At 36.4% G+C, this 25525-nt stretch overlaps 2 protein-coding genes across 2 annotated transcripts in view; both read right to left on the bottom strand.

Moving 5' to 3' along the window:
- Positions 1-25525, bottom strand: part of LOC127953780 (basement membrane-specific heparan sulfate proteoglycan core protein) — a 287372-nt gene that overhangs the window by 128977 nt on the left and 132870 nt on the right. The window lies entirely within an intron of this gene.
- On the bottom strand, positions 564-23853 carry LOC127953829 (low affinity immunoglobulin gamma Fc region receptor III-like). Its single transcript, XM_052553164.1, has 8 exons — positions 23764-23853; positions 22672-22707; positions 6663-6797; positions 6123-6293; positions 3659-3940; positions 3189-3431; positions 2980-3093; positions 564-2668 (listed from the first exon to the last, which is right to left on the bottom strand). Exons 1-8 carry the CDS (start codon positions 23792-23794, stop codon positions 2658-2660), a joined length of 1023 nt encoding a protein of 340 aa, XP_052409124.1. The 5' UTR covers positions 23795-23853; the 3' UTR covers positions 564-2657.

Genomic DNA, 25525 nt, shown 5'->3' with positions numbered 1-25525 from the left:
TCACATGTGGAAAACACAATTGAAAATATAATTTGCAATTCCTTTTGAAAATTGTCCTTCCATAGACAGGCTCTATAGCAGACTACACTGCTCTCAGGTGTAGATCTTTGCTTCAGAGCTTAAGTGTTTGACAATAGTACACCCAAAAATGAAAATTGTTAATTATTCACCCTGGTCTGAAATCTCTCGAATATCATCGAAAATATCTTAACTTGTCTTCTGAAGATGAACGAAGGTCTTACGGGTTTGTAACAACATGAAGTTGAGTAATAAATGACATAATTTTCATTTTTGGGTGAACTATATGTTGAACTACACTAAGCAGTGCACATCTACCTACATAGGAGTCTTTATATACTTGATATAAATTTAAGGACATCTTTAAATTTAAAGAATGTTAATTGTTAATGTCATTTCACTGTGTATTTAAATAGCTAAATATGTCAATGTAATAGTTAAACAGCTAGACACAGGTCATTCAGAAAAAAAATTATTATTTATTGCAACTGTAATTCTGTGATTTTTATTTTAATTATTTATTTTGCATTTGCTGGAAACAAAAAAAGGGAAAATTCCATGTTGTTTGTCATTGGTACAAGTTTTTGAATGTCAGATGGCATTAAACATATTTTTAACAGTCTAAATAACCTGTATTCTTCATTATTTATTAATCCATGATTGCTTTGTTAAGTAAAAGTGAAATTATGAGAATAACCCAGCAAGAATAACCCAGAATAATAAAAATGCAAACCCACAAATGGTAAAAATGACTCTATCTTGGGTTTTCTCAATAAGCCAGCATGCTGGGTTAAAATGTGTAGACCAGCATGCTGGGTTACTTTAACCCAGCACGTGTTCTGTCCAATATTTACCCAGTGCTGGGTTGCCAATTGGGTTATTTTTAACCCAGCCATTTTTAGAGTGCTTCTTCACCTCGGAAAGCTTTGCTGGATTCCTGCTTGTCCCGTAGATGATCTGCTTGCGCACATGAGCAGATCGGTTTCTTCACTTGAGAAGCGTTCAGCTTTTCCGCCAACAGATTCTGCCATGAAAATAGCCATCCGCCATGGCACCATGTCACGCCCATTACTTATTAACAGAATAGGGACAACCCATTCCAAAAATGTGCTCTGGCGCACGGACCGTTTTATTGTCGTTAAAATAGCAAAAGTGGATTTGGACACGCCCTTAGTGCACCTGCGCCATGCATATTACGCTTTGCGTTTAGATTAGTTAAAATAGGGCCCTCTGTTTGACAACTCTCTGGGCCCTATTTTAACGATCTAAGCTCAAAGTGTAAAGCGTATGGCGCAGATGCACTCGTGCCATGACGGATTTGCTATTTACAAGGTGGAATTTGGCAAGCGAGAAGACAGAACGCGTCTACGAGACGAAATGGAGCTGAATTCTGATACATGCGATGACTATCCATTATGACATGTAGGCATTCACAAACCAGACACTGTGACACGTGTACGCTCTTTATATAACAAATAATAAAACAGTGCACCAGACTTTAGACCAGATTTGACTTGGTCTATGGCCCAGTCTGTTTTCAGCTCCTTAAAATAGCATTGTGCCATCAATGTGCCTGAACACACCTATTTTTTTGCGTCACATTGCGTCGGGTGTATTATAGGGCCCTCTGTGTGTGTGTGTGTGTGTGTGTGCGTACTGTACTTCAATTCAATCAAATATCATGAAGTCTTTGTTGGAAAGCTGAAGGTAATTGCTGATAGGCTGTCCCAATCAGTGGCGCCTGCACAATCCGATCAAGTTTGAAAGGTAAACAATAAATTAACGGGTACTTACAGTTATGGATAGAAGTGTAGCGGAGTAAAGAGTAAAATATTTGCCTCTCAAATGTACTTGAGTACATGAGTACTCCCCAAAAATTATACTTGAGTAAAGTACAGATCCCTCAAAATTGTACTTAAGTACTGTACTGAAGTAAATATACTCCGTTACTGTCCGGCTCTGCATTTCTAAAACATTAGTGAAAAATTAAAATGACCAGGGGCACAAGGCTCTAAGTGATGCAAAGAAGAGGAGCAGAAAAATATCAATAAAGAGTTAAAAATCAAGTTAAAGACTGTGTATTAGCCCGTGATGTTTATGTAGTATCCTATGTTTAAATAGCCTTTTTAGAACATCTTAGTTGGCAACACTGACAACATTTTTGCATTTCTGCATATTTACTTTCTATAAAATAAATGTAAGCTTCTGTAATGTTGCTTTAAATTCAGTTACATTACTGCTTGCTTTTAATTCAGTAAAAAGTGTCTAAATGTCTTTTGAAAAAGACCATGACTAGGATTATAATCTAGGCTTCATTAAAAAAAAAAAATTATAATAATAATTTAGTTTAAGGATTTCATTTTCCACTGTACGCATGCACAACATTTATGTATGTAAGTATGCTATATAGACCTGAAATTAATGAAGGTCAAGTGGGCTAGTAATTCAGGTTCATGTTGACTTTAACAACCATGAGATGTCAAAAAGTTAATCATCGTGAATCAGGAATGACTTATGTTTTTCATGCAGACACAGAGCGATCCTAAACGTCATCTTCACTTTTGATAATGACTGCAGTCAATATCTGAAGATGACGTTTTTTTACCGTCACAACCGATTAAATTAAAGCTTCTTCATCTTCAACATGTACCTGTTAAATACACACACACAAAACAATATTTTCATTATTTACTTAGCGGAAATAAATTTGACAACAAAAAATGTATGTGTCAATGAGGGAATATTTCTAGGGAAAAAAGATACACAGGGAGAGATGGAGTCTATTCATTATTAAACATTGTTTCTGAAACAACTTTGCAAAGAACAAACCCTCAAGAAGAAGGCCAAAGATGATAGCCACATAATGTATGATATGATTGACTCATTTGTTGGTGTAAATATGATGATTATTGAACTTAAATAATTATCATATCATTGAATACATTAATAAAGACCTTTTACCTCTCATCCTGCAGCATTTGAAAATCAGCACGACTGTCACTAGCAGATATGGACAAACTGCCAGAACAGAACTGAGTGTGTGGAGGACCGAGATCTGAGATTCTGAATGAAACACTGAAAAACAGACACACAAGCACTTTATCATGTACTATATCTGAATGAGAGCATAAGAAGAAATAAATCAGCTCACAGTTTCTACTGACTCTCACCTCTGACTGAGATCCAGCTCTTGGGTGACTCTCCTCTCTCTGAGTGTTTGCAGTAGTAGAAACCCTCATGTGACTTTAAGACAATAGAGATGATCATCTCTGTAGTTTGATTCTGGATGAGTGATCCATCTTTATAGAAATCAGCTCTGAGGTTTGTTGGAGTTGAATTTTGATATAAACAGCGTAGAGTCAGAGTATCTCCTTCAGTCACAGGATGAACAGGACTCTCCAGAATCACACCTACTACAGAAAAAGAGGAAACATGAGCTGTTGGTAAATAGTAAGACTATAAAAAATATGATGACAAAAAATAAAGGTTTTTATGTTTTATGATAAAACTAAATTTGTTTTGTACTGCCTGCCCTGAGTGTTTTTTGCTCACTGATGCTTCCTGCACTTGTTTAATCAACCTGCTTTGTGTATTGATTGTAAACTACCAGTGAAATTAATAAATAAATAAACAGACTCACAGTGTACAGTGATATTAACAGGATCATATTTTTCTTCAGATTCAGACTGACACCAGTACACTCCAGTGTCTGATTTGCTGGTAAAGATGAATGTACACGTAGAACCTGTTTGTGATACCCACAGTGATGATGAACAATCTTCCAGACCCAAACTCTCCGTGTATCTTTTCACTCTCCATCTATTAGAGTTACTCTGGTCCTCACAGCTCAGAGAGAGAGAGACAGATGTGAAGTGTTGAGTTCTGCTGGGACTGATGATCAGAGAGACTCGAGGAGAAATACCTGAGAAGACAATTGTTTGAAAAGACAATAGTTTTTTTTTTTTTTTTTTTTGCAACTTCCATGAACCTATATGGTATACCTATATAGTAGTATTGGAGTTTTTCCTACTACTACGTAACTCTGAAGTTGGCACAGTGGATCTTCTGAAGGCATTACCAGCATAAGTTATTCTGTCGTATTACTGAGATGAAACGAGGATGGATATCCATGCCAAAAAAGGTGAGGAAGAGGGAAAGGCGTGGTGCACCAGAAGTTGAAGAGACAACAACAGGCCTCTCCCTATATTTATGTTGGCTAACGTTCAGTCCAATAAATTGGGTTTTAGGCAAATGTTAAGTTCCTTAAGGAGTATAAGTGTGCATGCCAACTTGCTTTTACGGAAACATTGTTTAAGGGAACAGAATTATTACTCTGATTTGTGAATTGATGGTTTTGGGGAACCCGATCGCTTGGACAGAGTTCCAGCTGTGACGGGTAAATCACTTTGTGGAGTATGTTTTAAAAGGAACAAAAAATGGCCTAATAGATAAAATGGCTGCACTTCAGGATTATGTTAAGATATGGCTTCTTTTTTTACCTATAGAGATTTAGCCGGCAACAGAGAATATGGATTGTGTTTACCGACATTGTTTTCTGGAAGTATTTCTCAGCCCATGTTGTGATTTCCATTACAGTAGTATTCCTGTATGTGATGCAGTGCCGTCTAAGGGCCCAAAGATCACGTGCATCCAGTATGGTTTTCTGACCTTGTCCCTTACGCACATTGTTCCAGATTCTATGAATCTTTGGATGATAATATGCACTGTAGATGATGATAACTTCAAACTCTTTGCAATTTTTCTCTGAGAAACTACTTTCTGATATTGCTCCACTATTTTTTGCGCATCATTGGGGGAATTGGTGATCCTCTGCCCATCTTGACTTCTGAGAGAAACTGCCACTCTGAGAATATACCCAATCATGTTGCCAATTGACCTAATGGTCTCTATAATACACTAGTTTGCTAGTTTCAGTCTGACGCTGTACGCATTTTCCCATCCTGCACCACATTGTTTAATTAGCAAATGCATTTGAGCTCATTTTTGTGCCCATGGTCTAAAAAAGAGGTGTGTTCAGGCGCATTGAAGGCACAATTCTAAGGAGCTGAAAATAGACTGCGGCATAGACCAATTCAAACCTGGTCTTAAGTCTGGCACAATGTTAGAGCGTACACGCTGCTTATTAAACACAGGGATGCGCAACAGCACACAAACATGTCAAATATTAAAAATTAAAAGGATTGCAATGCATAAGAATTTTTTGTAGGCTAATTAAATATAAATAAATAAATATGTCACAATGGATATTCATTGCATGTATCAGAATTAAGCTATCTATTTGCTGGCACATGAGCAGCTACGTTTCATCTCGGAGACGCGTTTTGTCTTCGCGCTTGCCAAATTCCGCAGTGTAAATAGAAAATCTGTCATAGCACGAGTGCAACTGGCTCTTAAAGGGAATGGATGATGAGACTCTGATTGGTTTATTGCACATTACGTTAAAAAAAAAAAAAACACAAAATCGGGGCAAATAGGGACCAATGAGTTGCAAATTGGTCCTCCAGCTGTTCCTTATATGTACATGTAACTTTTCCAGCCTCTTATTGCTACCTGTCCCAACTTTTTTGGAATGTGTAGCTCTCATGAAATCCATGTCCATATTTCCAAATTTCTAAATGTCTCACTTTCAACATTTGATAAGTCATCTATATTCTACAGTGAATAAAATATAAGTTTATGAGATTTTTTGTAAATTATTCCATTCCTTTTTTTTACTCACAATTTGAATCGGGTTTGTATCTTAAATTGTGTTCAGAAAACGAACAAAACTTTTACAGGTTTGAAATGACACGGGAAATTTTGGGGTGGAGTAACCCTTTAATGATAATAGCAGTAACATTTGTGTTCCATACAGAGTCATGCTTCAGTTTTGATTGACTATTTCCTCTATTACGAACTGGAGAGGAATTTTGAAATTTTGAAACTGTCTGATTTCATCATACATCATAGTCCTCAAAATACCAAGAAAATGCTGATTTCTCTTTATATGACTCTAGATGCAACATTCATTGTATCATACAACACACTCTCATACATTCTTGTGTCAGTTCTGTCTCATTCAAACTGATCCTGTTCAAACTCACCACTGACCCATACTGGCTGTGTGTTGCTGTAGGTTGTGTTATATGCTGGTTCTCGACTCTCTGCTCTGCACACATAAACTCCTGTGTGTTTTAGAGCAGCAGAACTGACAGTGTAGTTTCCTCCAGCTCCTCTGCTGCTGTCTGAGAGCAGCTGAAAATTATATCTGTTGTCTACAAAACATGAGAATTCATGTAGATTTCACATTAAGGAGCTTTTGCTTTTTGCTTTTACAATTATACATTGTGCTTTTTGGGGTAATTCAGTGTATTCAGTTTAACTGTAACAAGGCCAGATCAAAGCTCAGGAATTAATGGCCACTAGTACATGCACAACAAACCAATTAATAAAACCAATTAATCAAAATCAAAACGAGCTTTATTGCCAGGTATTCACATACAACGAATTTATTATCATTATAGAATCTTCCGCAGTGGAGTAAAATAACAGCTACAGAACAAAAACACAGATAATAAAAGAATAATAATTATACCACATTAATTTAGTTGTTTCCACATGAAGCACATTATACTGTATCTTACCTGATGAAACATTTAGAGTGTACCAGCTGAATGTCCAGCCTGTAGAGTTGCCGTAAACTTCACAGATCAGAGTCACTGGATCTCCTTCAGCCAACCACTTCTGTGGAGAAACACCTAAAACTGTCTGGACTCTATCTGAAATAGAGAAATCAAACATTTAATAACGTAAAGAGTGTGTCAGTGAACAATGAACTCTGTGGCATCACATGTTGGTTTAGGAATATCTGTCAGTATAAAATCATGATAGTAGCATAAGTTGTGAAAATATTTCAGCACAAGGTTTTATTCTCTCATTTGTAAACATGGTGTACGAGCCGTTTAATTTGTTAATGTCTATATACTGTAGTGATACTTGCTGGCTAAAGAATGTTAGTCATATGAAATATTGTTTAAATATGGCGTCCTTAGTGAATGAAGTAATGGACTCATTGAACTTTGGTAGACGCCGCAGATTTAAATCATTGTTTACAATAAGTTTGTTTTGGCTAACGGTATTATACTAATTGTTTCTTTTTAGTTATTAACTCTTTTAATGCGAATAATCTAAACCATCCTATCATACCAACTCATCATTTGGAGCATTATTGAATTCACTGTAACGTGTCTAGACGAAGTGAAATATGGAAATCAAATTTGGGCAAGGCTCCAGACTGTGACCAAATGGTCACCTTTTGCAGCCATTTATTCTACAAGTGCGACAAATTCTTTTGAGCAGTTGCACTGGCGTGACCATCGCGTTGCACAACTCATGAGCTCTGCCATTTCTGTTGCATTTGAGAACGGCAAACTAAATGAAAACGATTAAGCGAAACTAAACCGCTCTATGTTTCAGCAGCGCAGTATGGACCGTTTATCAGCTCGGACCGCAACGTCCACAAACTTGTCCGAGCTCAGAACAGCTTTACTCGGGAGCCAAAGTTGATTTCGAGACAGTGTTACTGCAAAATGCAATGGGGCTGCGAGATCCAATGATAAGGTTACTGCGAGATTCAGTGAGAATCATTGAAATTCTACACAGAAATCTCTGTTATAAACAGCACTGACATACTGTACGTCAGGAATCCAGAAGTGGCAACGCTGACTGTAACCATGGTGTTGTGGTAGAAATAGTCAAATGCATTATATCATTCATTTCAGGGTTAGTACAACCTTTTGAGAGATAAATTCAAGCACTTTTCAATGACTTCCAAGCATTTCACACTATTTCCAGCACTTTTAAACTCTAAGATGATCCAGTTTTAATGTTATTTTTAATGGGATGAACAAAATATACTTTGTGAAAAACACACACATTTGTGTAAAATTGTAAAAATACATCAAACCACAACTATAAACAGTGGACAGCAGCAGAGGAACACTTATTGGCTTATTAATCATTAATTTCTATTTTTTCTCTATAGGCTATTTTGAAATTATAAAATCACTATTATTTTACACTTTTTTTGTGTATGAAGTAAGAAAAGTAACCAACTTTTCTTCAATTTGCTTCTAAATCACACATAATCACTCAAGTTGGTCAGTTCCAAATGCTAGAAAAATAATGGTAAATTTAATAAGAGTGGAATATGGTAACAGTACATATATTTTCTGTATATAAAAGTTACATTTTGCACCTGTTAATGTTGTTAATATAAGTACATTTTGTATGCATCTTAACTGAGGCTTAGTGCTTTAAATCTGTATAAAAATAAATAAATAAATAAATAAATAAAATAAAAATGAAATACTATGAGTAGTTGGACTTATTAATGCAAAACAATAGCAATTTTTTTTATTAAATTACCTTTATTTTGAATACCCCCCACACCACCCACAGGCAAGTCAAGTCAAGTAACCTTTATTTATATAGCGCTTTAAACAAAATACATTGTGTCAAAGCAACCGAAACTCCATCGGTGACAGAATGGAGAAAAAAACCTTGGGAGAAACGAGGCTCAGTTGGGGGGCCAGTTCTCCTCTGACCAGACGAAACCAGTAGTTAAATTCCAGGCTGCAGCAAAGTCAGAGTCAGAAAGTGTTTCCGGTTCAAGTTTACCTAATTAATGCAGCCTAAAAATCCTTCAACGGATTTGGACAGCGCTACCAAATCTGCTCCTGGCGCCACCATCTGTAGAACTTAGTGGTGCTGGTGCAACTGCTCTCAAATTATGAAAATGTATTTAACACTTAAAATCAATTAAAGAAAAGCTAATAAATAAATAAATACATAAATAAAATAAAAAATAAAATCAAGATTATGATTTTTTTTCCCACAAAAAAAGAAGAAAAAAACTGATGTTGTTCCTTATTTTTGGCCTGTTTTCTAAAGCAATAATTTACATCAATCTACATCAATAATTGTAGTCAAGAACACCAAAACTGAGACCAGAACTAGAGACCAACTAGTTACTACTGCGCAATTATAAACAGGCACCAGGAAAACATGTGAACACATGTGTTCATGTGAACACTTCCCATAGCATGGATTTTCAAATACTGTTCTAAGGAGGGGCTCTCGTGGTAACTCAAAGATGGAATGGTGCCTCTCAAAACGTTATGTTTGAGAGTCATCAAATCGATCTGTGGAAATAATACTGGAGCCCTCTGGGGAAAAAAAACTGAGAACTCATTCTCATACGAGAGGAGAACTCTGAGCTCAGAGTAGGGCACTCATGGGCGACCCTTCTTGGACAAAGGGAGCGCTGCTAAACTACAATGAGAATCACCCAAATAGCCTCTACAACCTTCCCTATTGAAGGAAGCGATGCTAGAAGTGTATAAACAAATACACACTGGCTGAATGGAGCCCAAGGAACCAAGGTCTAACCAGAGTTACGAGGCAGAGCGCGTAACCCTTACCATACAGGATTTCAGAAAGTGTGCAGAGTCTTAAGTGCACACTTAACACTTAGGTGGATTTTAGAAAGTGCACAGAGCTTAGCTTGTGTGCCTAAAGCTTCCGAAAGCATTGCAGAGGTGCTGAACCTCACGGGAGAGGCAACCTCAAATTTTACAAACCTCTGGGGACGGGAGCATCACCTGAGGCAGCATATACAAGAAGACTTCTGTAACTGCCACCTCCACTTCCCACTGGATGGGACAGCACAACTAAGCAGCCAGGAGACCCCTCAGGGTGACCTGGCCGGACATCCATGAAATTCCCTGCAGTACTGTGCCAGGCCTGATGAACAAAGAGGCTCCCGCAAAAACCTGTGATCTCAGCTACCGGAACATGAAGCCAGATGGCTGGTGCTGGCGAGTGTTTAGTAAACACTGTAGGTAAAAGCAGAAGTTAAAAATCACTAAAGGGAATGCGTAGTTACCTCAGTATTGCTTTGATTCAGAAGAGAACACTGCCTCGTCTGGATAACATCCCTTAGGTTTTGCTTACCTCCCCATGACCCACGATTCCTCTTACCCCTGCCCACAGGTGGGGGAGAAGTGTGAGTCACTACACTAGTCTTTTGTGCCTGTCTTTGATCCTCAGATCGAGACAGGCAAGGACCCCTATGTTGTTTGGGCTCAGACCTGCACCTTCGTGGAACGAAGGATCTGAAAGCAGCGTAATGAGCCTTCATCTCCCTGAACCTCTCGATCACTGACTCAACGGAAATACAGAAAAGTTCAGAAGGCGAAAACTGAGCATCGAGAAGATAGGCTTTTCTTTTCTTGCCAGGTTCATCCACAGATGTCTCTCTGCCACCACCATGTGCCACCATAGTCCTGCCCATGGTTGAGGCAGCCTGCTTGGTAGCATGGTAGGGATCTGTGGTGCGGCGGCGCTCAGCTACTTGATCAGGAGAAAGGCCCTCGCCTCTATCCAGGTCTCTGAGCAGATCAGTCTGATATGCTTGAAGCACCACCATCGTGTGTAATAAAGCCACAGCCTGACCTGCTGCTGTGTATGCCTTGCCATTTAAGTGAGATGTATTTCCTGAAGGGGCTTAAATGGCAATGAGGAAGATTAAGAGAGGGTGTCTCCCCCACACAAAGAAAGCTCTTTCTACAGGGGGCATCCTCTCATAGACATTTTTGCGCATCGCCTCAATGTCGGCAAAACTCTTTTGCTGAAACCGATGGATGCGAGAAGAAAATGGCCTTTCATTTATTTTCGATCTCTGTATGGAGATCATGCAGAAATGGAAAGTTCACCTGAGCTGGAGGGATATGGTCAGAAAGCTCATCAAGGCAGCCTCACGGCGTCACCTTCTCAGCGCACTTTCATGGCAAGTCCAACTTTGCCTTGGCGTGATCCATAACCTCCAACAGCTCTACATATGCAAGGCAGGAGGATTAAGAATGCTCAGCCTTAGCTTCTTCACCATCCTCAAATATCTCCTGCTTTTCCTGGGTAAAAATCCAGCAGAGCACAGAAAAGATATAACATTATCCTCCTGATAAGAGGCTCTCTCTCGTCTGCCGCCATTACGGAGCGCGAAAGGGAAAGTCCCTCTTTCAATCATTCAGACAGGTCCACTTATATCTCATGAGCTCATTCTCCTCCAGTCCTGAACCTCGGGAAGCAGATGGCTGCCTTTTTTCCTTTTTTTCCTCGGAAAGAGAGACGAACAAGAACAGATCTTTTTAATTTAAAAAAAAAAAAAAAACGCTCACAATGCACGCAGATTGCCTCCTCAAAGACATCGCATTCATGCTCTTCACTCAAACAAATGACGCAAAGATTGTGTGTCACCGGGTTTCAAATAAGGCCAACATGGATGCACACATTGTCTAAACGCTTGCTAGTAGTCGCCATGATATACAGAGAAAGATCGCTCTTACTGGTTCAGATGCACGCTTCTAACAGAACAGTTAGTCAAGACGAAGAAGACATTGACGTGTTATCCTGGTGCCTGTTTATAGTTGCGCAGGTACTAACGCAGAGGCTCTCGCCTGCCAACAAGTTTGTGTTTTTTTCAATTTACTGTATGCTTCAGTTACGAGTCACAACAAGGTGTTCCCCATAGCGCCCCCCTAGAGGACGCAGTTTGAAGTTCCCTTGAAAGGGAACTAATTTTGAATCAAGAAATACAGTAATAATAAGACTATTCTGAACTGTTACCAGTCAAATTAGATCACAAAAAAAAACAGAATTCATTGTTGCACTGCAGGGGTGGCACAGAAGCTGAAAAAATATAATGGAAAAATAAAATGAATATGAATTTCTAACTAAAACCACTAGTAGGCTATAGGTGGTGGCAAATCATTTAATGAGTAAGTCACAGAATAATTTATTCAACCAATATGTTCAAACCAGCTGATACATTCAGTAATAAATCCCTACTGTGTGTTGCTTAGAAACATACAGCAATTCTGAAATGGATTTGTTTGGAATTTTTTTATTTTATTAAATTGTGTCTGAAATGTTATTCACTTATTATTAACTTGTTTGTTGAAGGTTTGTATAAAGTTGCAGTCATGCTCATATTCACAAAAAAGCTTGTGATTTTGCTTAATTTTATGTTATAATATTACAAATTATTATTTTTTTAGATTATTTTATTTAGTTTCTCAGAAAAGAAGAATTCATATATTTATTTTATAAGTTAAGTAAATATATATTAATGATGTGTAGATAACTGTATTGGCAAACCAGATATTTAGTTTTTTTGTATTATTTATTAATTAATCTTATTTAAGTCCCACAAAAACCCTGATAAATCTTATAAGTGCATTTTAATTTCATAGACAATTAGATAAATGCAGCTGCAAGCAATTACAGGAACAAGTGAGGTCAAAATTCGTTCAGCATAATGCAAAGAGTAAAGGGAGATCAAAGTCTTTTGCAACTAAACCATGCTAGGAATAGTTCAAAACCACATCCTTTAGGTCAGCAGCACAGAGCTCAACCCACCATGACACATCAGGAATGGCAGCAGTCAGAGAGAGACATCATTCAACAAAGTGTTTTGCAGGTACAACAGTTTGATAAAATTCTAAATGTCTAAGTAGAGATAAAAAAAAAACAAAAAACAAAAAAAACATTAATTATAAAAAATTCTGACCAAGAGGTAGTGAAACTAAAATATATTTTACAATGCCTCATAATCAATATTACAGAAATTGAAAATATCTTAATTTTGAGATAAAGAGAAGGATCTTGTTTTTAGTCCAGGTTCAAAGTTATCAGCAAACACATGTTTGGTGCTTAACCCCTAAATATCTGAACACTTTTTAACCACTTTGAGGAGAAGCACTTAAAACTGCTCTTTGGGATCTTAAATTAAACCCCTTATGTGGTGTTCATTTGGAGGATACGCTCGTGCTATTTGGCATCTCCAGAGACCCCAGACAACAAATGGGACGATAATAATTTTTTAAAACAAAAATGTAATTTTACTCAGTTTATTGATGTTTTTTTATATACATTTGTGCATTTTTGGAAATTTTGCAATAAATAAAAATATATGTTTTTTCTTTCTTCCTTTTTTTAATCCAAAATACACTTTATAAAATACCCACATTCCTCATTTTAATTCATAGGATTATATGGCTAATGTTCCATAGCATAATGGGAAATTGTTATCATCTACTTGCAAACACACACTTCTCATTTGCTATTTCAACATAGGTATAGATCTTTTGTCACCCGGGGAGCAGTTTGGGGTTCGGTGCCTTGCTCAAGGGCACCTCAGTAGTGGTATTGAGGGTTGAAAGAGCACTGTACTTCCCCCACCTAAAATTCTTGACTGCCCGAGACCAGGGGCGGACTTTACCATTAGGCAAAGGTCGGCAATTGCCTTGGGCCCCGAGCTACCTAGGGGCCCCCAAAATGCCCCATTAACTTGCTTAAAGATTTTTTTTTTTTTTTTACTTCGTGCAAAATATACATTTCTAAAACTCCATTTGCGAAAAATGGCATCAAATCATTAGTGTCGCAGACAGGAGCACCCCCCCCCCCCCCACCTCACTACATTGGACTATTCCATTATTTCACTTACTGCGCATCTGCGAAAGTGACAAGGCTGTAATGCGCTAAAAAAAACTGACGAAGAAGAAGTGATTGACAGTGATAGACAGAGTGTACAGAGAGAGTGTTGACAGTAAAAATGAAGCGAAGCTACCCAAGCGGTGCTGAAAAAAGGAAGAAACAGGAGGAAAGCAAAAAGTTTTTAGCAAAATTGATGAGTAATGAGTACTAGCAGTCACTAGCCGCATTTCCACTGTCGGCCCTGTTTGTTTGCATGCTTTGTTATATATTCAAATTCAAAAGCATCGATGTTTTAACTATAGAATTGATTTAATTTATCAGGACTCAAAATTAATCACACATAAATACACTTATTTCTATTTTATTTATTTATTTTTAACGCTTATGAAAATAGCCTGCTTATTCAGTCGAGTCTGTTTCTGTTTATTAGCCACAGTATAGTCGTCACATTTAGAATGAATGATAATATCTCTATTTTTATAAAAGCTCCCGAACAAAAAACATTATTAGGCTATATTCTTTTATGATAGGCAACGTGAGATAAACTCTCGAGACGAGGCTTGTGAAAGATAATATAAGTTACTTAATAGGCTACACGATTGTGTTGGAGAATAAGAAGCTGACGTCTGATTTCTTCAAGCGGTCATATTTACCATGTTTACTATAGTAACATGTTTAGCGTGCATATCTTTTTCATCGCTTATAAATATTTTTGCCTTGTATGGTGATTATCCACATTGGATCAAGTTATTTCAAACACTCGCTGCTGACTGAAAGAGAGTTTTGAGCTCAACTTATTTAAAAAAAAAGTGTTTAATGCTGGTGTTAAAGCTGTTATCTTTCTGAAATGATCCTCAGCGCAGACTCTCTATTTTTATAAAAGCTCCCGAACAAAAATCATTATTATATTTTGATGATATGCAACCTGGAGCTAAACTCTTGAAACTAGACGACAGATAAAATGTTACTTAATAAATACACAGTTGTGATAGAGAATAAGAAGCTGACGTCTGATTTATCCAAGCGGTCATATTTACCATGTTTACTATGGTAACGTTAGCGTGCATAGTCTTTTACATCGCTTATAAATATTTCTGCCTTGTTTAGTGATAATAATCCACATCGGATCAAGCAAACACTTGCTGCGAACTAAGAGTGAGTTTTGAGCTCAACTTATTTTAAAACGTCGTTAATGCTGGTGTTAAAGCTGTTATCTTTCTGAAATTATCCACGCTGACGCTCTCTAGACACAGAAACTCTGCCTTTGTTCATAACCCCTCCTCTAGCCCCAGCTGGCCCGCTTTGGCCCAAGGTTTTCGTCGGGCCGAAAAAACCTGGCCGTTGGCCCCGAGGAAGCCCCGGCGAGGCACGATCAAGCCCCGGAAGTGACTGTGGAAACATGACTGGCCCTGGCACGCACTAGCACACCCGGTCTTAGCTCGGTAGTGGAAACACGGCTATTCTGACCAATGTGTAACACTTGAACTTGAAGATGACCAAGCACTCTGGCCAAAACATCTCACTGACAAAGAACGCTGCTTAATAGTGCAGAGAGGCCCAGTTCAGAGCAAGGATAGAATTTATCCTTTTTATTTTTCTTCTTTTTTTCTTACAGTTACAACTCCAGATGTCTATACATCATTGCTGTGTGAAGACTGCTGAAGAGAAGTAACAAGTAGGGCTTTTTTTTTTTTTAAATAAGGATTGTCAAAAGGAGGGAAACAAGAGATGTAGAGGGCCCCATGTCTGTGTTTGCCTTGGGCCCCAAAATGTCTAAATCCGCCCCTGCCCGAGACTCAAACTCACAATCTCTAATCATTAGGCCATCACTTCCCCCAAACTTGTAAAGCTTACAAGTGTTCACAAGTGTTGAAATTTTGTTCTCTGTAGCTGATGGGGGGTGTGGTCACTTGTATCTTATGAAATCATTTGGACATTGTGCAAGGAATAGTACTTGCTACACTCTCAGAAAAACAAATGTACACGATGGTACAAATAATGTTTCTCAAAGAACAGTTTTGTACCTTATCAATAACTGTAACTTTGAAAGTACAGTAAAGACCTCTGATGATATTGTTTGGTACCTTTCAAGGTACAACTGAAATTAAGGTGTATAAAAGATCTTAATTTCAAAGTTAAAATTTAGGTGAAAAATAAGTTTTCATGCATGACTGGTATGGAAGCATATGGGTAGCAATATTCAATTTGGGATGTAATATGCAAAATGACAATGCAAAATGTAAAATGACAATGCATTTCTGTATTTACATTTACATTTTCCAATACATTCGTGCAACGTTTGGAGCAAAATGAAAATTAAATTAAATAATTTTAATTTGCCATTTCATACACCAGTTTTAACATGTAAAATGGATACTAATTTTAATGCTTTATAAGTTGCAAAATGAAAATGAAAATGTATTACAGAATTGATTAGATATGTCTTACATGGGGGGGGGGTGCCCCTGGCCACCACGTAGACCCGCCCCTGTCAACAAGTTGAAAATGTTTCAGCTACTCAAAGAAAAATGAATAGCTTAAATTAGTTCATGGAGCTATGCGCAAAATAGATTTAGCCATTTGTATAATGTTACATTTTTTTAAAAATGCAATGAATTTATTTCGTGTTAAATGATCACAACTACATGTACAATATGGTGTTTGCTCAAAACTGCCCAATGTAACTCTTAAATATCTATTAGGCATCGCAACACAAGACTTGGCGGGCTGAAGTCATAGCAGCCGTTAACATAATTTTCAAACAGTGGAGAGCAGGAAGCACAGTGCCCCTTCTAAGTAGTGCTGAAAAATAATCTCTAGCTAAACTGCACCTGCTGCACCCGTGGTACGCCAGCAAAGTTTCTTGATTATTACGCCAGAATGAGAGTATAGTTCCCGAGCCACATCGGCCTACAAAATCACAAGTTTTCATTTTCCGTCAGTCTTAGTACACGATGTAAATACAGAAGAGTCGAGTTTTAAATAGGAAATATACTGTATCAAAACTCTTTGGTCATTTTTAAGGGAAATGATAACAGTCTAATCTGATTCAATAGTCTATGATAAAATACAGCTAAAGTGCTACCGCCAGACCCAGAGATTGTGTAAATTGATAAAAAATTAGTAAAACTCAACTGTTAACTCTAGGGGATTTGAAAAAAAAAAAAAAAAAAAAATCAAAATTAGTGGCATGTTCCTTTAAGAGAGGCTCAACTCGAATTATCAGAAAAAGAAAGGAGGAAATTCAAAGGTGTGTTTTATGCTTTCATTTAACCGAATCAAAAATGTATAACACCATGTTTACATCGGACTTGATAGTTATCGCGCCACAGCAGCTAAAGTCGGTCTATGCTTGACGCGACAAAGCGACCATTAAAAATCATTTGAACTTTGTGTCAGTACATCATAAGTACAACAAATATTGTAAATAATATAATAAATTGGGGGTTATATTTCAGTAATGTACATATCCCAAGGCTTAAAGGTTTCAAAGAATGCAAAAATTACTTTTCTAAGGTGTATGAACACAGTTGTGTGGCCGCAGTGTGTGAAAAAAACAAACAGAAAAACAACAGCCTATAATTGTAAAAATCCAATCACTCATTGTTTTTTATCCCAGAAATCATAAACACTCTCTACAAAAGCAGTTCCAGACTATGTTGTAGCTGCTGGAGGTACGTCAGCTTCAAAGAGCCATTAAAAGTGTTGTGTGTGGGGATGCACCAACAAACACAGGAGTCTCCATAGACTGCTGAGGACATGGTTGTTAAATTAAATTTTCAAATAAATTATCCTGAAAAAATAAATAAATAAATAAATATTGGAAAAGTCCTATACTTTGTGCTAAGATTTTATAGTAGACTGGCCCCCAAACGAGGGTCAGTTCATTGCTGGAGTAATGCAATGATTGCTTCTGAAAGAGGGATTGATACCAATGCTTTGTGCGAAAACTGTCCAGACTCCAGACAAAGTAAGCATCATACAGTCCATCACAATTTGTTTTCCAAAAGAGCTTTTTGACTCTCCGTAAGGCAAATGTTGCTAAAGCTTCCATTTTCTTCTGCCTGTTTTCACTAATGCAGCCTTCACGTGCTACCAGAATGATCATGAAGGAATGTGGTAGTAAAAAACTGCGTAAAAATTGAGTGAGGTCAGTAACATGGTCACCACCAGTTAAACCATAACAACGGTATGCTTGCGAGCATGAGCTCTTGAAGCTCCACACTCGTCTGAGAAAGGAGCAGGGTTGACATGTTTTCTCAACAAAACCCTCCCAATCTTTGCTAAAAACTAACCCATAACTAGCCCAATCGCATTTTGAGATGGGCTTCCCGGTAAAAATTGCATGCCGGGGGTAAATTTCACGTTATTGGGGTCGATTTAACCTGCAGACAACCTACAGCAACAGTGTTAAAGTAGCCCAACACTGGATGGGAATTGGGAGCATCAGCTCATTTTAATTTAAAGGCACACACACACACACATGCACAAAAAAAGGGTTTATTATTATTGAGCTGCTGCACAACTGTCAAATATGTCTAGTCTAATGTTCACAAAAATATCGCAATAGAGACAAATTGAATTGCATTTTCTGTGTGATATGCCTATTGTTCGGTCTCTGTTTTTAAAAGAAGTGATTACCTGATTCTGCTCTATCTCCAAGTCATTTACAGGTTGTTCATTTTATAGAGAACTCTGAAACTCAGCAAATGTGTCTTTAACTTTCAGATCACAGAGGTGATGCAAAACCTGTCAGTGCTGGTCTCAGAGCTGGTCTCATATTTTCTGAGAAATCGTGTAATAGTAACATTTACATTTATAATACAACAACTCTGCGTCCTAAGCTGTGAGGCAAGAGTTAGTACAAAATGAATAAAATGTAAATGTAAATAAATGTTAAGTTTCCTACTAAAATTTAAATGAATAGATACTAACATAGTCTTCTATGGTCTGCAACAGAATACATCTGAGATTTAACTTACTGAATGTTTCATGAGCTTTATACTAAAGAAACAAGTCATTCACATTATATATTATAGAATCACATAGTGTAATATTGTCATTACATATGCGAATTTTGCATTTATACACAGGTGAATATTGTGTCTACTGTTGGGGAGGATGCTATTTCATGCCCATGAGAAGACTTTGCAGGACCAGAAGAAGACAACCAGTAAGTATCTTTAACTGATGTCTATACAATTGCAGATAACTGTTAAAGGGTTAGTTCATCACAAAATCAAAATTGTCATCATCACCCATATTCCATCCCAAACCCCTAAGACTTCCATTTATCTTCAAAACACAAATGAAGATGTTTTATTGAAAATTAGAGATTTATATTCCTCCATTGACAGTCCACACAACTGCTACTTTGATTCTTCAAAAATGTCATGAAAATATTGTAAAACAAATCCATGTGAACTGAAAAGTTTAGTCCAGATTTTCTGAAGAACTATAATTTTATATGATGAACAGATTGAATTTATGCTTTTATTCACATGTAAACATGAATCAGTACACACATTAGATACGATAAACAAAATAATTGGGAAAAATTAAAGAGGTTCATTTTTGTGTTAAACATCAATTTTGAGCTTCCACAAGAACAAATGAAGTTTGTTCTCATGTGTCAAGTAAGGCTGAGCGTCTGTTTGTTCAGTGTTTATATGTGAATAAAAGACTAAGTTCACTTTGTTCATCATATAATGTTTCCAGGTTTCCTTAAAGGGTAAGTTCACCCTAAAATGAAAATTTCATTAATTACTCACCCTCATGTTGTTTCACACTCATAAGACCTTAGTTTGTCTTCATAAAGATATTTTTGATTAAATCCAAAAACTTTCTGTCCTTCCACTGGTAGCAACGCAACTTACACATTTCAAGGTCGAGGACTGTAACAAATGCATCAGAGTGATAAATTTCACTCACTTCTGTGGTTTAACCTCAGTTTTATGAAGCGATGTCAGAGCTTTGTTTATGTATCATTATTTACCTTTCAAAATAATTTATCCAAAGTGCATTCATGTGACAGCATAATTTCTTGTGTAAACACAACATGAATCTATTGTGGTGCTTTTGTGAAGGTACTTGCAGATCACTGTTTCTTTGTCAGTTTGTTTTGTTTTGTCTTGTTTTGACTTGTTTTGTTTTGTGCAAACGTAGCATTCACATAACTTCATAAATCTGAGGTTCAACCACCTCTGGATTCACATGGATTACTTTAATAAAGGTCTTTATGGTTCTGGGCCTTGAATATGTAAGTTGCATGGCTGTTTATGGAGGGACAGAAAGCTCTCAGATTTCATCAAAAATATCTTGCAGTGAATCTTTGTGGTATGCATGTTTTATCTTGAGACTTTGCTTGTTCTGAAAGGTTGGAATGGATAATGTATGTCTTTATAGTTGCTAAATGTCTTTTTAGATGTAGATTTTTTATGTTGCTTTGGTTTTACATCTGTGATATTCAGGGAGAAGGTTAACAACTGTCACATTCGAACAGGTGTTACATGCTAAGAATATTTATACTCTGATACTCTGTTAATTTTTCAAGTATTTAGTGTAATCTGGAAAAATGCATTTCGCAAGGAAATATTTTACTGTTCAATCACTTATGTGTATTTGATATGTACAGTACAGACCAAAAGTTTGGACACACCTTCTCATTCAAAGAGTTTTCTTAATTTTCATGACTATGAAAATTGTAGATTCACACTGAAGGTATCAAAACTATGAATGTACACATGTGGAATTATATATGGAATTATATAAATAACAAAAAAGTGTGAAATAACTGAAAATATGTCATATTCTAGGTTCTTCAAAGTAGACACCTTTTGCTTTGATTACTGCTGTGCACACTCATGGCATTCTCTTGATGAGCTTCAAGAGGTAGTCACCTGAAATGGTCTTCAAACAGTCTTGAAGGAGTCCACCGAGAGATGCTTAGCACTTGTTGGCCCTTTTGCCTTCTGTCTGCGGTCCAGCTCACCCCTAAACCATCTCGATTGGGTTCAGGTCCAGTGACTGTGGAGGCCAGGTCATCTGGCGCAGCACCCCATCACTCTCCTTCTTGGTCAAATAGCCCTTGATGCCTTCAGTGTGACTCTACAATTTTCATAGTCATGAAAATAAAGAAAACTCTTTGATTGAGAAGGTGTGTCCAAACTTGTGGTCTGTACTGTATTTTCAGTTACTGATATTAAAATATTTTGGTTTCAGTTGTTGAATGTGCATGTTATTCATAAGGAAAATGGCCTTTAATAGTTTTGAAGGAACGTGTTTGCCACATGCAGTTTAGGTGATGAAGGTACATTATTGTACCAACAAGTTTAAAAAATGAAAAGGTATATTTTGGTTCCCCATGGTACAAATCAAATTGTAATGGTATACATTTGTTACTTTATATTAAGGTACAATTCCAACATGATCTCATGAGAATACGTGTGTATTTTTACGTTAAATTTGGTTCTTCCACACGTACATTTACTTACATTTTCATGCACATAAAAATGTACAACTTATTTGTAACTTATTTGTGACGTATTTATAGCAGTAAAACGTACAAATACTTACATGTTAGCAGCTAAAAAAACTTTTATATGAATTCCCATGTATTAATATTAAAATCGTGGCTTTAATGATTTAAATCTGTTGTATTTAATTGTCATATCAATAAATGTTTTTATTGAATTTATTGAAAGCAGTTTACTCATCTACTTAATAGGAAATACAATTTCTGTGCATGCTGCAAACCATAGATACAAAAAATCACAGCATAAAATTACAAATAATATCCATTTTATTTGTTTGCTGTACTCCATATCTTTAGAATCCAGATGTTTGCAAGGAACATATTCATATCAATCGATTAATCTTCATTCTCAGCAACAGCGTCCGTCACAGTCAAAGCCCGCACTCGTTATGATTCGAATTTGAAAATAGAGCCAGTGCGCCACATGAACGTTACGACATGGTTTACGTACTGACATCGAACTCTCATTGGTTCTCACATGTTTTGTCACAGATTGGGACATGTCGTGTTTCAGTTGATAGACATTTGAAATCAGTACTGCGCCAAGTGCGCCTTCACGGAGAGAAGACAGATTCATAATTTCACGGATTAATAAATTAAATTCTGCTCTGTACCCTATAAAAACTATTACCTCCAGAGAGGACTGCGACTGGAACTCATTATCATTTGAACAACTTTTGGTACCACTTTTGATATTTTTTCGCAAAAAATAAATGATTAACATGATGTTTGTTTGTCTGTTAACAGTAACGTTATGTAGTTTTAAGAAATGGTTATGGGTAGGTTTAGGGGTAGGTGTAAGATTAACGTTAGTGGCTCAAAATAACGCTTTAATGTTATATTTTTACTAAAATTGTGTTTTATTATGTTTTATTCTTTTAACATTCTGTATAAAATGGGTAGGTTTAGGTTCGGGTGAGGTAACGTTATAGGGATCTTACATTTATCAAAAAAAAATTATAAAAAGGGAAAATATACATAAATATATATATATATATATATATATATATATATATATATATATATATATATATATATATATATATATATATATATATATATATATATATATATATATATATAAATGAATCAGATAAGCATTGAAAAGCAGCTTCATGAGCAAATTTCTATGGATAACTGACCGGCCAGAGAACACGTTCTATCTGTACATATTTGAGGTTGTTTTTACGTAAATTTAGATACGTATCGAACCTGTAATTACGTCCAGATAATATGTAAATGACACTGTAAATACGTAAAGGCACATACGTATTGGACAGTTTTAATTTAAGTCTAAATATCTACGTTTTGATTGTGAGATCAGGCTGACAATTCTGTACCCTTAAAATATATTGCCCCAGTTACAAAGGTTTGTAACTTTTTTGGTACAAAATTGTACCTTTTTTTTCTTAGAGTGTATGCATTTTCTCACTGCTAATGGTCATTTATAAAACTTGTTTAATAAGGTGTGTAAATATTCAAAATGTTTATTTTCTCATCTGGTTTGTAACTGTTAGTGAGACCTTACCCATTTGTTATGAAATGTATAAGTCAAATTCACTCACCTTCAGTGTGTCCAGAGTGAATGTGTGAAATCAACACTAAAACAGAAAGAGAAAAAATAAAACTCATTACAGTTTGAACATGGAGCTAACCAATTTTCCTTTATGCTTTACACATAAAAGTTTAAAGGAATACCATAATTTTAATCTCAAATGTTTCTCAGTTTGTTTTTCTAGATGTATTGGCATCTGAATTTAGTATTTCTTCAAAAATTGTATTGGCATCTGAATTTTGAAGTATTTCTTCAAAAACCTTCCAGAGTCTGAAAACAGTGACCGTTATGAGTAGTAACTCATATTAAGATGTTGTTGTGGGACTACATGCGTGTTTGTTCAGATAAACACTGAAACATTTGTTTGATGTTTTATAGATTTCATCATCAGCAGAGAGAACTTGAACTTGTTTAGGGAACTTGAAGCAAACAGTCAGATAAAGATATACTTTTACTAACTGTGTACTAGTGAAAATCTACTACGGCACCAGGGACAGAGAACTGTAAAACAAACTAACAGAACTAATTCAGCAAACACCATTAAACAGCACAAACCTGAATGACTGAACAAACACACATCACAACAGATAACATTTCTCTTTCACAAACAGCACTAACTTTCTCTTCCTATCTAAAACTCATCTTTCACTCATAACATGGAGCTGGATTTGAAACTCAGAGCAACAAGAAAAGACATAAATCAAGGAATACTAAAACACTTGATCATGTAGTTGTGATGTGACATACGGTATGGATGTGACATATGGTGACCCATACTCAGAATTCATGCTCTGCATGTAACCCATCCAAAGTGCACACACACACACCATGAACACACACCCGGAGCAGTGGGCAGACATTTACGCTGCACCGCCCAGTGCCTTGCTCAAGGTCACCTCAGTAACTGCATTGAAGGTGGATAGAGAGCTGCACATTCCTTTCCTAAACTACAATTCCTGCCGGCCCAAGTTTCGAACTCACAACCTTTGGATTACGAGTCCAAATCTCTAACCATTAGGCCACAACTTCCCTTGTATTATATTTACATAATACAATAGCAATTACCATCCACTAAAATACACAGAAATAAAATAATACTCACAGAGCACGAGAGGAAGTTTACTGAGCTCCATACTGACTGAATTATGACAGACGGTTAAAGACACAGAAAGTGTTAAAGCCTCAAGACTTCCTGAAAACTGCAGTCAGATCTTTAGAAACATCATGACAGATTAAAGACATACAAATGTAACTCATGTGTTACAGAAAATATTTTGATAATCTTGTAACATGTTTACAGAAAATTTCACACTAATATACAGGTTTTCTAGACAAATGTTATCATGAATATTTTTTTTTATCAAGCTTATATTACATTATGAATCTCCTTGACTTGTTTAGTTGCAGTCTGCTGGATTGCAGTCCTATTATTAATTCCCTCAAGGTCATAAGTGTTTAATTGTCATCTTCACAGATTACATATGGTAAAAAAAAAAACAAAAAAAAAAAAACACATGGAAATCTGTGAGGACCTGTAGGCTCTAAACAACAACAGCAGCAGCACAGAAAAAGCAAACACAGAAATTGCAATACAACATAATAACAGTACTATTCTAATATCTTAATGATTTTTGTCATAAAATAAATATTGATAATTTTGACCCATACAATGCATTGTTGGCTATTGCTACAAATATACACATGCAACTTATGACTGATTTTGTGGTCCAGGGTTACATATTTTTAAACACTCATGATGAATGTCATTATCTGAACCACACAGTTGTCAGCATTTTCTGCTCATCATTTGCACAAAGTTGAGCTTTTTTCAACTTTGTGCTCTCTCAACACTTTCTCTGTTCTATTGTCACTATTGTTAACTATGGAATGATGTTCTGGACATTATTCAAAAGGAATTGCAAATTGTATTTGCTATTGCGTTTTCAATTTGTGGACACATAAAATGTGATATAATCCAAATATAAATTCAAATCGCACATTACCGTTTGCATTTTCATTTAAGCGAATCCACAGTGTCTGCCAACTTTAAAATGGAATTGCAAAGTCCATTTGCAATTGTGTTTTCCATATCTTATGAGCTATGAGCCTCTCATATTTAAATAGCAATATTAATTACCACATTTGGTTTTCGCTCTCTCTGTACTGTGCATGTAAACTGCCAAAACTCAAATGGAATCGCAATTCCTTTTGCATTTGAATTTCCGACGTCTGCACGGAAACCTGTCAATCAAGTGACAGGGGTGGGGCCATTTTATTGGGTGTGTTTGCATTGGGAAGTGATGTCACTCAAAGTCGACGGTAATAAACAATTATTAATAGACGATTTTGCAGAATGTTTTGAAAAATGGAAGTAACTTGTGAAATTGTGGAGGACATTTTCACACTCGCACAGCAACTTGACGACAGTTCATAAGGTACAGATTTCCTTTTACTCAGAAGCCATTTGGTTTTGGACAGGTTAAATGTGTTTGTGGCCTTGACTAACAGCATCATTAGTAATTTGCATTTGCGTTTGGATTATGTCACATTGTATGCGTCCACAAATTGAAAAAGCAATTGCAAATACAATGTATACTTTTGTATACAATGTATACAATTGCAAATACAATTTGCAATTCCTTTTGAATAATGTCCGGAATATCATTCCATGGTTAACACTGTAAACACTATGTAAACACTGTCTAATCTATGTTTTTTTAGGACAGTGTCAATATTCCAATAAAGGTAGGAGAAAATTATTTTGATTTCCTTGGAAGAAAAAGTATACATTCTTATTGCCATTCAGTGTTGGCTGTAGATTGCTGTAATCTCTTACAATCATAATGCATACTCAAGATATGTGT

The sequence above is a fragment of the Carassius gibelio genome, chromosome A3 (genome assembly GCF_023724105.1).
Source record: "Carassius gibelio isolate Cgi1373 ecotype wild population from Czech Republic chromosome A3, carGib1.2-hapl.c, whole genome shotgun sequence".
Classification (NCBI taxonomy): Eukaryota; Metazoa; Chordata; class Actinopteri; order Cypriniformes; family Cyprinidae; genus Carassius; species Carassius gibelio.
This window is presented reverse-complemented; position numbering and strand designations above follow the sequence as displayed.

Coding starts and splice junctions, on each gene's coding strand:
- LOC127953829 (XM_052553164.1), bottom strand. CDS start 23,794: ATGGAGCTCAGTAAACTTCCTCTCGTGCTCT. Junction 22,708..23,763: donor TAAACTTCCTCTCGTGCTCT/GTGAGTATTATT, acceptor TTTCTGTTTTAG/TGTTGATTTCACACATTCAC. Junction 3,432..3,658: donor TGTTAATATCACTGTACACT/GTGAGTCTGTTT, acceptor CTTTTTCTGTAG/TAGGTGTGATTCTGGAGAGT.